The sequence below is a fragment of the Echeneis naucrates genome, chromosome 14, assembly GCF_900963305.1.
Source record: "Echeneis naucrates chromosome 14, fEcheNa1.1, whole genome shotgun sequence".
Taxonomy (NCBI): Eukaryota; Metazoa; Chordata; class Actinopteri; order Carangiformes; family Echeneidae; genus Echeneis; species Echeneis naucrates.
Genome location: NC_042524.1, coordinates 8,455,179 through 8,473,429, shown reverse-complemented (window position 1 = coordinate 8,473,429; position 18,251 = coordinate 8,455,179). Strand labels below are relative to the sequence as shown.

General features: G+C 38.0%; 1 protein-coding gene across 1 annotated transcript in view; it reads right to left on the bottom strand.

Moving 5' to 3' along the window:
- Window positions 1-18,251, bottom strand: part of stk32a (serine/threonine kinase 32A) — a 46,445-nt gene that overhangs the window by 27,942 nt on the left and 252 nt on the right. Inside the window, exons 2-4 of the mRNA XM_029519524.1 lie at window positions 12,878-12,933; window positions 11,369-11,520; window positions 1,573-1,746 (exon numbers count right to left, since the gene is read on the bottom strand). Of these exons, the coding sequence (XP_029375384.1) occupies window positions 1,573-1,746; window positions 11,369-11,520; window positions 12,878-12,933 (382 nt within the window). The remainder of the gene's footprint in view (window positions 1-1,572; window positions 1,747-11,368; window positions 11,521-12,877; window positions 12,934-18,251) is intronic.

The window sequence follows — 18,251 nt, the reverse complement described above, 5'->3', positions numbered from 1 at the left end:
AGCACACTAAAATAGAAATTATAATTTAAATATTCATATGCCTCTATGGACTGAATGAATAAGGAAGTTAATAATCTATCCCATTCATTTCTCTCCCTCTCTCCTCTGCAGAGGTCTAAGAGTGTGGACAAGCGCAAGTAGTCTACTTTAAGTTAAATGGTGTAATTTGTTATCAGGGGCTGATGATAAATTAGTGCTCTCCATTGTAGTTAAGTGTCCTGTTAGTCATGATCTAAAAAGGTCTCACTCTCTTAACATTTACCTCTTTGCTTAGTCACCAAAGTGAGACTAAGTCTAATCAGTAGCTCGAACAAAGACAATTCCTCAGAGATTCAGAGATTGGAACAAAGCCTTATTCACACACTACTTAGGCCATTCATGCTAAAAATTGTGTTTTTCTTTGGTGGCCTGCTGTAATCTCAGGATGCGTGTTTTTGTCCATCATTTGTGGTGACACATTAAGTGGTTTAGTTGTCTACCACCTTTATACTTCTCATATAAAAAGCTCACATGGTAAATTTAATGGACATTCTCTTGGCAATAATGTCTCTATTTATGGATTTTATTGTGGAAAACATAGAGACGGTCGAATTTCTTTGACAGTAACCTAACATAGCAACAAAAAAAGCCAATGTGACGATACTATTCATGACAGAGAAATTATCCTAGAATGAGTTAGGATGTTTTAGCTTTGCATCAACAGAAAAGTGGGAAATTCAGAGATTCTGCTTCAAAATAAAGCCATAGTTTTCTCCACCATAAATAAATCCACTATTTCAGAGGCTATTGTAACATCACATGGGACATTACACTAAACTCCTGCTCTCTGCGTTCAAAACTATTGTGGCCAATTCCTTCTGAAGTATTTGAAGTACACTTGCTAGATTAAAAAAAAAAAACAATTTCTTCCAAAGCACATATGGCAAATTAAAAGAGAAAATATTACCAGAAAGTGCTATGAGTAAAAAGCTTTCGTCAGCAAGCCAGAACAACAAAGCTAGTCTTAAAACTCTCTTTTGATCTATATTCAATGCATTTTGCCAAACTCTTTGAGTCACACAACTTAAGGTAATAACATTGGGCTGTAGCCATATATCTCTTGGCCTTGCAAGTCTGTGGCTCTGCCATAGCAGCAGATATTTCTGCCTAAAAAGCACTTAATGCACATTTTACAAATTAGATAAGGCATTGACACAACAGCCTAGCCTGAACTGGAGCATTTCACGATGGACATAATCTGTGGCTCAGGGTAAACTGTTGTGTCAGGCGTAACCTTCATGTCAAGACAGCTTGACCTTTCTGCTCAGCAGTGGAGCAGTCATATTAGAAATGAATATGGAAGTGGACAGCCAAGGAGAAAAGTACACCAGGATGCCTGATGCGCAAACCTGGTGGTGGTGGAAAAACAAGGGAGAGACAGAAAAGGGACACATACTGTAATGAATGAGAATGAAGAATAATAGGGTAGCCAGTCAAAGGATATTTGTTGTGTTGTCTGTATAAGAGAAAACTCTTCTCTGCATTGTGAATTTGTATTAACCAACTACGAGTTCACAGGCAGGAAATTCTCACCTGTGTATGATGCGTTTGGTGCGGAGGTATCCCAATGCCAGGGATAATTCACAGATGTAGAGTTTGACGGTACTCTCTGAGAAGTGGACATTCTGCTGAAGGTGGTAGCGCAGGTCTCCTCCCAGGAGCAGGTCCACCACCATAAACATGTCCTCCTCATCCTGGAAGGAATACCTGCAGGAGTAAGGAGACCAAGTGGAAGGGATATGAATAGAAGGACAAGAGAGACAGGGAGTCATGCAGGCAGAATGAGAATGAATCATAAATCAATATGAATATGACAGCAAGAAGTTTGAAGGGAATTGTGGAGAAATGGTATGTGCAAAAAATGAAGTTAAAGGAATGTTACACTATTACAGCTACAAATAGGAAAAATCTATTTACAATGAAACAGAGCACAAGAAGGCATCCCAGGATGAAAATAGCGCAAAACCTGGTTTATTTAGAGTTGTGTGAACCTACACCAGCTGGAATTTGTTTCAAACATTTTGGACTGCTCCCACATTGACAATGTAATAATTTCACTCATCAGTAATAAAAAGGACAAATTGAACTTAAGTCTCAACCTTTGATGGTTGTACTCATATATTGGCTGAGTCAAACTCATCTAATCTCAAGGCTAACAACTCAGGAAAATTCTTTGTCACAAAAGTGGCTATGATACTACTGAGACAGTTTTGACACAATTTAGACTTACAGTCAGTCAGTCAGTAAAAAAAAAATAAATTTATTTAGATTTATTTATTTATTTTTATTTATTTTATTTATTTATTTTACTTCACATGTCAACATTCATCATTTTTCAATTGTGAACAGGTTTCAGGGCCGCATTTAGAATCAATAACATGTGTTCCAGTCTTTGTACAGCAAAATGCCAATGAAGATGAAATACCTGCCCTGGATGTGACCACAAAACATATTTCTTTTGTTTGTTTGTTTTGTCTTGTTTATTTTTTTTACCTCACATGAGGACACTGTTATTTTTTCATAGGCATAAGCATGAATTGGTCTCCTATCCCATCAGTACTGGTGCTATAATGATCTTCATTTATATCTTTATAGCAATGCTGCTGTTCAGCACTACTGACTGCTCAGATGTGTTCTGTCTCCCGTTAAGGTGTTTTCCATTAGACTGTTGCTAATTTATTAAGAGGGCATTACAGTTGTTAATTATTTCATTGGTTAGTGTGTGGTCTAAAGATTTAAAAAACTCAATTATAAAAGTTGAACAAAATTTGATTTACTTTTTAATTAATGAAATATCATCATTGTTTCACTGCTTAGTGGGCATTTTTAATGTTGTGCTCAATATTAAAATATCTAGTACGGTATATACAGTACTGAGTGTTTGTATATCCTATATTACTGTGTGAGGGATGTTCTGTGCGAATATAACTTGTGGTCAACCATCTATGCATCCATCAGTCACACACTGGCATGCAAACAAAACAGCAACATTTAAGAAGCTATAGCACAAATCATCAATAACTTTACATCCTGAGCATCCTGCGGGGCCATGCGTTTATTCCCCTGTTCTAAACAACAAACTAATTAGTTTCTCTCTTGCAAGAAATTAATTAATGCAAAAATAATATGGAAGAAATTGCACCAGCCAACATTTCTTGGCTTGCCTAAAGCATTGCTCTGTATTCTGTGCGCAACACAACGCCCTATGTCTGCAGCGTGAGATCTTCCATAAATTTGGCAAATGCCACCGTCCTTCTTATGTCCTTCAATGTGCTCCTGATCTGAAACAAGCAGGCTAGAATTTCACTGAGCACTTCATTGTTGACTCAGGGTTTCTTTCTGGCAGATATTTGCCAGGACCATCCATATTAGCTCAGACTCAGTGCTCAATGAATGAGGGCAGTTTTTTGCCACGTTGGTGAACACCCTTCCTGCAAGCCCTTCTCCAATAAATTGGAGTTGCTGCTTCGCTGTGCTGGATGGATGGGGATTGATTGACCTGACTCCAAACTGTCTGCCAAGGCTCAGATAATGCTGAAACAACTCAACATCTGATTGGAAAGACTATCTGCGAGATCTATGGCCTGAAGATGGTCACAAAGCTGATGCACTTGCGTAAACAGTATTGTCAATCTGTCATTATATGTTATGTGCTATTATAAAAAAAATCTCATCAAAGACTATTCTATATAGAAGAAAAATTGTTTTACTGTTTAAAAATAAACAAGAAGAAACTAGTTCTGCTGCTAAAATTAAAAGTCCTAAAGAGATTTTAAATGGTGCGCTGATTACAACAGAAGGCAATAGGACGTCAAACAATTTAAAGGTTTTAAAATCAGAACAAGTGATGATAAATACAGTGATAAAAATAATTCTCAATACTTGTTCCATCAATCGTATTGTCTACTGATATGGGAAAAACCCACATCTAACCAGAGTTCAAATTAAAAAAGTAGTGTCATAAGAATAATCATTAAATTGGATAGTTTAAAAAATAGGTCGAATAAAAGTACACTGAAATGTAATGATCTGAAAAAGGAGTCATGTAAAATGCACGTAAAACTCACAAGCCATCAGGGAGAGAATGCAACTAAAGAAGGAATATGCATTTTTAATTTTCACTGGTGTGCAGTATGTAGCATTTGTCTGTATGTGTGTCAATGTGCTTAAGAAACGTTACCTGTTTTAGCTTGACTGAACGTGGTGTAATAAGATATAATTACAGGCTACACCTTATTTGTGCTTGCTTTTCCCAGCCAAAATGACGGACAGCTTTCGTCAGGATAAAAATACCATCAGTCCTGTGAGCGAGGAGACAAAATGACTTAATGCCAATATTAAGGGCAGGGCTTCTATGGGGAAGCTGCAAAGACTTAAATCAGTTCAAGCTGCTGCTGTTAGATGTAAGGGAGTGATAAACTCAAACAGCACAGTGGATCTGTGTGTCTGTGTGTCTCTGTGTGTGTGTGTGCGTCTATCACTTTGATAAAGGATTTGTAGCATTTGTAACCAACACAGAGCTGAACAGGCTCATAGGTAATCAAAACACTTCTCCATATTTATCCCCAGTGCTCCTGCTCTCCTGCTCTGTGTGCCTCGGTGGACGTGCAGGACAAACCAACCACAAACACAGACTTGTTGTTAGTTTGAAGCAATGAAATGCTTGTCTGGAAAATATATATAAAAACAGTTACCGGGGGGAAAACATGATACTGCAGATAAACTTTCATGAAGCAAAACATTATGAGGCCAAAAAAGCATACATTTAAAAAGAAAAGCAAACCTGAAAGTGAAATATTCATGACCCAAACTGTGAAAACCGAAGCTAAAAACAAGGCTAGTGGAAACCTATAAACCAAGACAAGGAAAACATGCTTTTCAGTGGTTTAAAGTGTGAGGTAGACACCAGTCTGTGTTTACTGGATGGACTCCATCTTACCCCCAAACTATCAATCATTTGATTTAAGTGTCTGGTGCTTATTCTCTCCCCTTTCTCTCTCTTTTAAGGCTTGGTTCTTTCTTTTTCTCTCCTTTAGCCATCTTAAATGTCTCTATAGCCCCCTCTCTCTCTCACACACACACACACCTAGAATGTAAATATCCCTAACTGCAGATTTAGTTAAGGTGCTAAAATGGTTGCTGTCACAAGCATTTAGGAGACAACCTGGACTTTAATTGCACTTATTACTGGCAAAGAAACATTGACTTCTTCTAGGAAAACAGCACTTTATTTCATTGCTGTTATATATAATGTATACAATGAGCGAATTTCTAGTGTTGTGACTTTTCTGGATTTTAATGTTCATGCTTAACCCACTCTTTCATCTCAGTCATCTCATCATTAATGACATATTTTGTTAATTATTTATTATATTCCATTATTTATTTATTGTAATTTCTCTTGACTAGAGATGTCCTAATGAAATAAAGCAGAAAGATATGCATTATCTTTTGCTTATATCTTTATCTCAACTAGTTTTTAATCTATTATTACAAAAAGCTAAATTGATCTTATGTATACTGCTTTCAGAGTTCCCAACATTAATGCATTGATCAAAGTCAGTTAAAAAGCCGCAATAATTTATTTATTTATTTTATTGTGTGCTGCTGTTTTGTCCCTTTGCCACACCCTTAACTTGTCTACCCGTCAGCAGCTTCCTGCTTCCTGATGCTGCATATGTTATCGAGCTGAACAACGATTCGCTCATTAGACAAATAGAAAATAATTTGAAAATTGTTTATACATATAAAATATGAATTTTTCAGGCATATTTAGGGATGGTGATTAATCATAACTAATCCACCATGTGATTACTCAAATTAAAAATTTCAATCGTTTGAGAGTCCTACTTGTTACTTTATCAGTCAGAGCTACTGGATGAATACTCGACAACCTGAGTGAGGAGGTTGGGTTAGTGTTAAAGAGTGACACAAACTCCATCGAGTGAAATGATAGTTGGCTTGAGACTCTGCCATGAAAACCAGTTTAATCAAGTAGAAAACCGGCTCTCATGCTTGGCTGAGGTTAAGTTTTCCATCCCTTCACAAGTCTTCACAAAGTCATGGTGGCACTAACAGCAGTCTCTCATGTGGTCGGTCAGGAACAAAGCTGCTACAAAGAAAGCTGTATGGTTGTACACACACTGAGGCACATACAGTACATCAATTACTATAAGGTGTCGACACAAGTGAGCCCAGACATATTTACTGCCAATCAGCAGCCAGCTGTCGCTCTCTCTCTCTCTCTCTCTCTCTCTCTCACTCTAACTCAAAATGGTGACACAGTACTGGGAAAGGCTTGAATATGAATGACGTCTCCACTAGCCTGCTGCCTGTACTATCAAAATGAATTAGAAATGGTACTCGTTAAGTTATTTGTCACAGGTGTGCCCTGGGTCACTAAAGCTGCCTAAGGGGAATGTGGATGTGACTAAGATAAAAAATTGTTTTATGTTGAGAATAGAAAGTAATCTTTTTCAGTAATGTTGTTGTTTTTTAGATTGTTATTAATTTGTTACTAATAAGGCGGTTTTGTCTTTGTTGGTGGTAATTAGTAATACTGTAAAACTGTATCGGATGATCATAATATCATGGACTGTTATTTGTACTGAAAAAAAAACAACAGTGTAAAGACAGTTCTTTAGCATCAATAAGAAATTGTTGTTCAATGGCTCAACCAGTACAGTTGTTAGAGAGCAGCAGTCAGACTGCAGATTAGCACCAGCACAGTGAAATAGTACAGATTTTCATTAGGCTTTCTGGCATTGAGCCTTTTTTCAACCTCCCTTCTTCTCTCCTGTTCTCTGCTTGTCCGCCCCCCCCCCCCCCCCCCCCCCTTACTCTCACTCTTTTCGTTGTCTGTCTCTGCTCCAGTACACATGCATTTCAAAGTGACCTCTTGGTGGCCTCCAGGCAGTCAGCCTGATGGGAAAACATCCTGCATGGAGCTTTTAGAGGCAGAGGCACCCCAGGCCATTTACGTAATGGAAGTCTCCAGAAACCACAATGGCTCAGAGGCCAATGGTAACACATCCTCACAAGAACACTTTCTGTCCCTCATCTAAAGATAACAGTTATGACATGTGAGGCCACACAGTTAAACTGATTAAAGCAAGTGTAATATCCAAACTTTGATTTCTGTTGTTTTTTTCCCCAAAGGAAGAATGCAGTCCTGTTTCAGTTTTCAAACAGGGTTTCATACTATAGTATTCAGCAGAAGGGTCAGATGTGTTAAATAAATTACAATAAATGCTAAAGTAAACACTTCATGTCCTTCTGTAACAGTGATAATGGTCATTGGCTATATCTAAATGTACTCTGGAACTGGGCTCATGAGGAAAGACTTGCCCTTTTTACTGATAATAACTCCACTTACATAACCTAAATACCTTTTATGACTTAAATGGAAAAAATGTCTTCGGTATAAACTGCCAAGTGATTTTTACTAATAAATGATTTTCCCACAATATAAAAAACAATTCAGTAACCTTTAGTCATAAAATGGTCAGTTAAACCTTTTGTGTTCAGCTCAAGATTATGCAATTACAGTGATTAGACATATAAACATATACACACAAACACAGCATCTGACCACTGGCTGAAATAGACGACTGAGCTCAGACTGTGACGTGTCAAATCGATGCCAGCAGCACTCTGACCTTCCTTCCACCCCATCTCCAGACACCTCCGTTTGACTGACAGCTCCCATCAGTCTGTGTCTAATGCTCCCTGGGCACACAGGCTTGGAGGCACTCACGAAAAAGCACACGCTTTTTGCTTTACAAAAAAAAATAGATGGGGTCGTACTCCCATACCAAATATAACACAAGATTTCACTCATAGTCAGTGAAGTGAAATCTCATTTTGATAATTTAGTAGATGAGTACAGTTACTTTTTTTTCTTCTATCTTGCATCTTTTTACTGACATTTTTACTTACACAAAGGTAATATTTTGATTATATAACAGTACTTTATTGTGATTTTTTTCCAATCCTTACCCCTCTGATTGTATGGTCTTCAATTTAACGAGGTCATCGGATATAATCCCAAATGGTTGGCATGTTGCTCTCTGGAATTTGATAATACCTGCACTGATAATGATGATGTGCACATTTTCCAGACAGTGTTGTTGTTTGTTGGTTGCATGTTTTCTTACAATACAGTAGTCTGGCATTAAGCTTATTCTAGTTCCCTCCATTATCTGCTCCAGCAGACTGAGGTGCCTGTCCCATAAAGGTTTAATAGACCTTTTATGTAAGGGTAGTTGATGAATGCTTGTCACTGCCTTTCTTGGGCAATGTGTCATGCATGTTTGGTGTCCTAAAAGAAAAAATGCACATGACTGGGAATGATGTCTTGTTCTCTATGGAAATGAAATGCATTAGTAAGATTACGTAATTACTGAACATAAATGTCTCCATGAAGCAATTTAAGCTTTTACTCCTCTATGTTTTACACTTTTGTTCATGTACTTCTTTTCCATTGATACACAATTTGTTTTTTGTTTTTTTTTTACTTACATTACGTGTTACATCATTGGTCGAGGCAGATGGCTGCCCACCCTGAGTCTGGTTCTGCTTCTGCAGAATTCTGCCTCTTGAAGGAAAATTTTCTTTCCCACTGGTGCTACTCAAATAAAGATTCAGTTTTGAACCTTTTTGAGCCCCAGAGCGCTCTCCTTTATTTCCATCCATTGCCAGACTGATAAACATTTGATGAAAAGAAATTATTTTCTTTTAATCGAGTTTCTGTAAAACGTGGAAATGTGCGTTAAATGCTATGTTCGTTAGATTTTTGTATTTTCATTGGGTATCAATTTTTTACTAAAAGAGAGGAAAATGAAAAGACACCATAAATTGAAGTTATGCTTTAGGAAGGAAATGGATACAGGACAAGATAAGCAGACTGAGAGAAATGCTTGTTTTGCTTCAGCACCAAGAGTGTATCCTCTTCCACACAGTATACAACCTTTTCCTTGGCAATCCACACCTTCAACTTTGAGAGATGAGGCTTTTGAAGATCCCCTGAAGCGAGAGGTGTATTTGTTTTTGCTATTAAGTTCAAATATCTTTCACCAGAATCAGTTATACTGGCTTTAAATAGGCAATAATCCTGAAAGCTGAATACAGCTGGATCTGAATCTGACTGCCGTCTCTCTTCCACTCTGCCTAGACTACTGGCTTTTGTGTCACAGCATGCATTGCCACTGAGGGCTCCCCTTACACGGCAGAGGCACAACAGGCAGCCCCACCAGTGCTGATGCATCAAGAAACTGACCATAGCACAAACTTAATGCAAGAGGTTAGCATTTCATTTTCTACACTATAATTCAAGTAAATGAATAATAACTGGTTAGGGGTTAGGGTTAGGAGCTGATATGTTTTGTCTTATTCATTGTTGCTTGGCTGCACAATGAGCTCAGTCAGACATCTGAGGACAGTGCAGAAGGAAGTGCACTGACAGCCAGAGAGAAAAGGAACTGAGGCAGGTAAGGAGGAAGTTAGGAAAAAAAGAAAGGTGAGAGAATATAGAGACGAGCTGAATGAAAAGTAGACCAATGAAGAGGAGAAGAGAACAGGCAAGGGGACAGAAGTAAAATAAAGCTTGGTTTTCTCATGTAATTTCTGCAGTGCGGTTCATATGCCTGCAGGTAATCACGCTCTGTCTCTGACCTTCAGCGCTTACCTCAGGACAATCATAAGTTACGCCAACTCAACACAGTGAGAGAGAGAGAGACAGTGGACGAGTGGGCACAGCGCTGACCAAAGCAGATCTCTGGAGGAAATCACCCCCACCCTGGGGTGTTTACACTGCCAAAGGCACTAATTTCCAACCCTCTTTTTTTGTCCAACACAGCATGCAATCAAGCAAGAAAGCAAGCTAGTGTTGTTTGTCTGATGAGTCTGTGTGCTCTCATTTTGCTCCCCGATCTCCTCCCTCTACACTGTGGCCATTCTCTCTTCTCATGTGTCCTGTCATTTCCTATCCACTCCTCCTTTTCGATGTGCTTGTCTCTGTCATTCATTCCCAATGTTGGAGGATATAGTTTTATTTCCTCCACATTAGTAAGTAAAAGGCAGTTACTGGTTCACCCCAACTATCTCTCAGAATTACACTGAATTGAAAGTAGGTGGAGAGTATAGAAAAAATGTGAGGAGGACAAAGGGCTGAGGAAAAACAACAATAAGAATAATAATAAAAGCTACACTCAGAGCATTACTACAACAGATAATATCAATAATAATATAACTGTCAAGATGCTCTGTGTTTTTATAGACCAGCTCAAAAAAAGACCTGTGAATGGAAATGAGCAATATTACATAATGCAAGAAAAAAATAAATATTTGTATTTTTAAAAACTGGACAGCATGGACAGTTGCCATTAGTCTTTGTCTTTGGAAAAACTCCCCTTCCTCTCTGATTCTCTGCTTGATGGAAAAGCAGGATGACTCCCTCTTATCCATTGCAGAGTGGGAGTACTTATCAAGAATTAATGATGCCTTTCAGAACTGAGGTTAACCAACCATACTTATCAGCCATCTTAAAAGTACGATTCCTGTTTCACAGTAAGCTGCTGCTTTCAAAGTATGATGAATGAGTTGCTTAAAAGTACCTGATGAGTCATCTTAGCTTAGCACACAGTCTCAATCAACTTGCACACTGAAGAAAGGATGTCTTCAACCCTCCCTCCGTCAGGTTTGAGGGAAAAAGTGTGTGCATTAAAGTTGAGTTTGGATCAGTGAGCAAGCGACATTTTCCTTTTAGCAACTTCAAAGGGTGAGATGACATGGATGGAGACTTGAGAGTGTTCTTTGGTGGTCAACTCCTCTCTGCAGACATCTTTAGACTTAATTCAAGGCTGTGTGAAAGGCTTTTTTCTAACGAGTGATGGTCTCTTTATTTGTCTGCACAGTCACTGACTTAAAGGACAGAGTGCAACCAGTGACCAAGCACTATAAAATTATTCAAATATCTGTTGTGTCTAATGGTAATAATCAGTGTGAAACACAACCACTGTGCAGATGACTTGCTAAAGTGATAATCATTCACTGTGTAACAGTGTGCTCAGGATTTTACACACATTTAAATATTGAAGAAATGGAATGGTGATCATAAAAATCACTCAGTCTTAGGCTTGCGTCTCTCCTCACTTTAAATTCAACACACAGAAAAAGTAATTTCTAAAGTTTTCTTTAAGAAGTTACTCATTCACAGGAATTTTACGGGCCTACATATACGAAGATAGAGCTAGATTTATATACCAGATGTTGTTTATTGTATACAAACAACAAATTTCAAATATATATTTGCTAATGCATGGAGACTTACCAGAAGTTGACTAGGAATGGATGTTCGAGGTTCTGCATGATTTGCAGCTCTTTTAGAACATTCCTCACTTCGTTCCGCTCCACACATTTTAGCTTGTTCATGTACTTCATGGCGTACATCTTCTTAGTGTCCTTCTTCTGCACAATGCAAACCTGAAAAAAAATTACATATTTTAAAAATTACAAATTACATTTTAAATATTATTACATATATTTAAAAAAAAAAATGTGAGACATTGCTTTTCAGCAGGTGTCAGAGTAGATTTCTTCATATGAGTAAATACCACATATAGGCACATAGGGATGTATGTATATTTTTGCAATAGCTGAAAAATATCCATCGAACACGGTTGAAAGGTCAGAAGAAAACTTCAGAATTTCTCTTGAAAATCTGTGAGCACAAATTTAATCGTCTCTTAAGACATAACATTTTTATTGACAGTACCAATGAATTTTTCTAGATAGGAAACATCCTGTTGGCGTTCATTAAATTTGCTTGTGCAAATTCCTGGATGCAGCCTCAGTGCTTGGAGCAGTGGAGATAAAAAGCATGACATGTGACGTGATGCAGCAAAATGCAAAACCTAACATCTGGTGCAATCTGGGTAAATGAAACTGTGTGTCTACATCAAGCTGGGCATGATTAGCCCCTTCTGACACGTTAACTGTCTGTATTTTCAATATGTAACAGGTTAATACTCCATATTTATTTGTAGTCGTACTTCTCTGTGTGACAGGCGTCAATAAGCCAGTGATTGCTGCTATCTAAGAGAGTGATCTGTGGACCAGCTGGCACAGTTAATCAGTCAAACCCTGATCCCATCCCTCCTTACATTGCACGGCTTGCCCGCTAGTGTGATTAGACTGTTTATCTGCTCTTGGACACAGTATTGATGCTGTGCGGATCTGTATTGTGTGTATACACGTGCATGTGACCATGCATGTACATGGTTATGTGTTCTTACATGCACTGTTAAGTGCCGATGAGAATTACTTGTGATTATATAGCTTAACACTAAGCGGAAACATGCCTGCTGTCACCTCAGATTTTTTTCTGCAGAACTTCTCTTTGCTGTTGAACAAATTCAACCCGGAAGGTTTTACTTGACCTTATATGATAGTATTGATAGAGATGGGACAAATTCTATTCGTAACGTGTCCCTTATGATGAAAGTTCTCTGAGGAAATCAAAGGGTATGGTCACAGATGAAACAAGTTGACCGGATCAAGAAGAAAATAAATTGTTGGTAACTGTTTTGAAAATCATCATCATCTTCAACTAAAACATTTTTCAAGTTAAAGTGTGTGTATTTCCAGCTTTCAGGCTATCGGTTTAGATTCTTTAGCATTCAATATGAGAATAAACTGCCTTTTAATGTTTGTAGTATTGGTAGCACAAAGTCATTTGAGTATTACTACATACTTAGATTGCATTTATATCTCAATAACATGGATACATCTTTTTTAACTTCAGTCTGAACAGAAAACACTTTGGCAAACATTGACTTACTTTTCCGAAGCTTCCCTTTCCTATTGCCCTCAGGATCTGGAAGTGGTCGAAACTGACTGGGGAAAATAAGAGTAGAAAATCTTATGGAACTTGAATTGAAACACAAAACAGAACATTAAACCTCAAACCTCTTTTCCCTTTAATTTAGAGTATAATTTCAGCAATTAAAACAGAAAACGTTTTATTTTTACATTGACTATGTCAGCTTTAATTAGGTGAAGTGTAAACATTTGCTTTTGAAGCCTAAAATATACACTACATAAAAATGTCTTACAGGTGGGTATAAACTTTCACAGAAACCAAATTACATTTATTTCATTCTTTTTAAAATAAATGATTGAGTCAGTATTAATGGAAAGAGATGCAGAGAAGTTACAACAGATTCACTTTGAGTGTTGCTTTGAGCCATTTGAACAATATGACAGTCAAACTGAAGTCAGTGGAGGTCTCCAGGGCAACCAGGGGTAACGGACATTATAACATTATAACGCACCATTCAAATCAGTCTCAGCACAAAGAGATCTTTTATGAGTGTAGCATGTGTTTGTCCCTGAACGAAGGACATATTTTTAGCCGTCTTTTTTGTTGCTTGGTATCCTCACCTGTCTTCGTATGATGCTCTCCTCTGCACACTTTCTCTCACTCTCTTTCTGCCACAAACACGCACACAATAACAAACAACCTGAACCAGAGTGGAAAGCTCCCACTATCCTCTCTCCATCTATCAGCCACATTTATCGGCAATTGAAAATCAAATGGGGTTGTTTGTTTCTTGCTGCCATGGTAACCAGGACAGAAGGTTTCCCTCTCTGCTGTTTCCCCAAGGATGGAACAGCTGATGCCCACTCCCTGCATTCATCTGACCACACTCGCACATATTCCGACAACATCCAGTCTCCACTCAAAAAAATACACAAATATAGTGCTGACTTAAAGCATCACCTGCTTTTCTTGCAACAGTTCAGCTCGCACACACACGCACACATTCTGCCTTCAGCCACTCTATCTATTGGATGTGACAGTTAATGTTATGCTCTGTTAGTCACGTATCAGTGGCACTTCCTCCTTTCACACTATCTGTGTTGGAGTGTTTACACAACCTGGCCTGATAGGGGCCATATGAGGCTTGTGATATAATACACACACACACACACACACATGCACACTATAGACTTCAAGATGTCAGTGTAAACACTCAAAATACAGACACTAAATATAAACATGATCATATTCATCCTGGGCTCCTTATAGATTCAGCTCAATGGGTTTTTCAGAGGGACGGCTGTGGTTATAGATGATGAGGCAAAGCTCTGTGATGTCAGGAGAGAGAGGGCAGCGAGATGGAGATTGTCATATTTTACCAGCAGAATTTGAATGGTTTAATGTGCTTAATGAAATGATGGACACATCAGTAGCAGAGCGTGTAATGATCGAAATGGTTAGACAAGTGGAATTGACACATTGACAGACTCTTCATGGCTTAAAGTAAGTGAAGAAAATAATCTAACTCAAGATCTCATCTGCTGGTCAATTTGAATTTGACGGACACATGCTAAACAGGTTAGGTGGCAAGTTGGTCATGCGTGTTGGGTCTTCATATGATTGTACTGCCCCTGTCAGAAGTTGTCTTCATCTACACAGAAGCTGCTGAGTATGAAAGTGCACAATTTTCTCTGTATTTTACCCCTCCATTTACCATTCCCACCACTTGTATACTCCAAAATGGAGATAGTTGTTACTACATATTGTAAAGTGGGCACACATGCATTTTGTGCTGCATGCACGTCTTTAAAGATTTCCCTACAGGCCTTTGCAGTAAAGGGCAGATGACAAATTGTATGACTGGTTCCGACTGAGGGTCTTTGTGAAGACAGAACACAGATATATAGATTTCTAACAATTTACAACTTTTTTTTTAAATGAAGAGCAATTCTTCGAAACATCTGTTACTCAAATGGAAAGAACTGTGTACTTTTATACAGTATATGTGTAGTTGCTGGGAACTATTTCCAGCATTTGCTCTTATGAGAATTTACAACAGTGACAGATACAAGACAGGCAATTTGGGACTGATCTGAAATAAACACTAACATGGTTGGTTACAGAGAAAATGCTCTTTTGTATGATCAATTCAATTCAGTTATTATGAAGAAAATATAGATACAATATCGATATTATCATTATTCTGTGTTTACTTCTCAACATTAGAAAATAAATTTGTCTACTGACGCCTCACTTGCTGCAGCAATATGATTGCCTGGTTATTGCTGGCTGTCTGACAAATCGGTCTTTAAGAGCCGTCACACAACATGAACACAAAAGTAGAGAAATGAGAATCTTTTAATCTCGTCTTAGGGTGCATTAAAAACACAATAAGTGATCACAGAGCAGGAGGGAACTGAACAGGGATCAAACAACAAAGATGCAAATTAAATGAGCATGTTTCACTTCTCAACAGATGTGTTATTTTTCAGTGAATGTGAGTAACATTTTCAAAATTTGCAAGCCTACTGTGGACACACTGTCTCTATCTCCTCTTTTCATTCACACTCATCTAAGAACCCTGAAGCCTGAAAATCCCTGGAGGGCCCACCAAACTGGGAACATCATTACACTCACACAGTTACTCCGCCAACTGATACAGAGCCTGTGGGTCCGTGTGCCGCCGTAATGTGAATAAACTATGATCAGCAGTAAATGGGGCATGTCCATTAGCCAGAGTCTCCCAATTACACAAGGAATGGAAAATGTATGTGCCACATAAAGGACACACATTATTCCCCAAGGAGATAAACATGTCTAAACACAGTTCACCTTCATGCACCCGTTTCTGTAAATCCACTAATATGATACCAGTATGAACCTTAAAATATGCTTCTGTCTCTGCACTGACACTATCAATGAAAAACAGTCTCTGAATGAGTCTGTGAAGCCTGCAAATTTATTAAATTCTTGACTAATAAGGAATTAAAAATAAGCAAATTAATTACAGCCACATTCAATAATTTTATTATTTTGTGTCAGTAGTGTTCAATACAGTCAACACAGAAGATAATAGAGCCAGGCTGTGTTGCTGGCATATAAAGTAAGTTAGACCAACATTTGTTTGATCTGGCCCGATGGTGGTGCCATTCTGTTGGACCACAGCCTAAACCAGTGTTTCTTAAATAGTGGGGTGCCCATGTGATCCCGGGAACAAGCTTTAGCTAATATCTTAGTGTTTTCATTGTGGCACCAAAACAGGTGTAATTCCACACCTGCTACAGTCGGTGGCAGTGGTGCTTTCATGTGGCGTGCCATTAAACGTGGGAGATGAAGAAAGACAAGTGTGCATTGTGTCTAAAAACTCTGGCAAAAGACAGAATGAAGCCAAATGAATTAAGACAGCACAGACATTACACATCAATTACGCTGAGCAGCTGCTTGAGTTTTTTTGTTAATTCTGTGAATGATTTCATCATTTTGAAGAAAAAATAAGCAGAATTTCCTTTATCCATTTTCTTTTTGTAGGTTAAAGTGTTTAGTGTGTGCTCCTGAGGTAAGGATACTGATAAATTGTATTTATTAGTTTTATTTAAGTTTATTTTGCAGTAACAAATGGTTCAAGCAGTCGTTGTTCTAAGTTTGTGTTATAATGTATTTCCTGGAGATTGATGCAGCAGTCGCATTCATCTTCCTGGTTGAAAAGTGTTTAAAGTTTACCAGGATTTAACTTTGTTGAAGTTAAAGCAAATTGACTTTTGCATTTAACAGTCCAAGTGGATCTGTATTTCTTTTTTTTTGTGTTCTTTAATTTTCATATGCATTCAATATTATGCAGAGGTGTACTGCTAACAATTTTATAGACAAACACAATACAGTAGAATTAATAGTATAGTAAAACAAAAGCAAAATTTTTAACTGCTTTGTAGGGGGGGCGTAAGAAAACAGTTGCAAACCATTAAAACTGAAAAACGGAAAAGCTGAAAGGCAATTCATTCTATCAAAATGTTCCTCATAATTTCACCAGTAATAATATTTTATGGATAAGTCGTTTTTAAGGTGCACAGTAACTGGCGATGACAAGTACCATTCCACGAGCCAACCCCAGACCATTTACCTACATTAAATATATAACTTAAATATATAACTGAAATGTCAGCACTGTTGCATTAGCACACAAACATAAATTCCACTTTTGTGGACAATGCAGTATTGCCGTGACCTTTGACTCTCCCAGTATGTAAAAATGAAAACTAAATTAGCATTTTTATTCCCACTTAATGGATCGAATGCGTTATGTACAGTCAACATGCAGTGACCCCTAACCCTCATCTCAAGACTAAAATGAGAGCTGGTCAGCTGAACAAAAGAGGTAGTTACATTGAGAGCAACAGTTTCCATATCGATGATCCATGGTAAAAATAAAAACTCTTTTTTTGTCTCATTTCAGAGCTTCTGAATTGTGCGAAGTGCGACAATCTACAAAGTAAATCATTAGTTGACAGTTCAGTCTTTTCCCCCATTTCTCCATTCTGCTGTTTTACCTACTTCTCTGTCTCAGGCTCCAATTATCTCTCATCACAACCCTGCCTGTGTCTTCTTTTCTCCAGCCATGCAATATGTTTTCCCTGTTATCTTGGGAGTACATATGGGGGGGACATAACTACAATAGCTACACTGCAATAATGTCAGTAACAACAAAATTAAGAAACAGCCATTTGGGTACTCAGACCTCAAAAGGAGAGCCCTGCCTGTCTCTGACATGAGTTTCATCAGCTATGGTATGACTTTGTTTCCAGTGAATGGGGATTTTTTCCCCCACCCTCATTCCAAATTATGCTTCTCTGTGTTTATTATTCCTTTTCCCTTGGTGAAGTCACCCACGCTGTTTTGTGGGATGGAAGGTGCACTGTTCCATTAACTTGAGTTCAGAGAAGCTCCGTTATGAGTGACATTTCAAGAACAGCATGCTAGATGACTAAGCTGTAAGGTTAACCATGAATAATGATTTCCTGTTTGATAGAGGTTGCCTCCAGTGAAAAGGAGAACACCACAGATAGGGATTTCATTAGCAGATGCGACGCAGTCATTTAAACTGAGATATGAATTTCATAAATTCAGCACCAAAAGAAATGATCTTGTAACAATTCTAAAGACAATTAATGGAGTATTATGCCCAACTTGTCATATAACTCTGACTTATTTGAAATCCCTGGGGCACAGCCAGAGTGAAAAAGATTTCAGACACTGACACAGATCAATAAATTCACATTGTATTATTTACTCAGGTCACCAAAAAAAAAAACAGGAAATAAATTCAAGTTGAGAGCTTTGCCAATCAAAGTAATAACTGTTCAATGCAGGACCTAATGGCACTCAGTCAGAAAAAAAT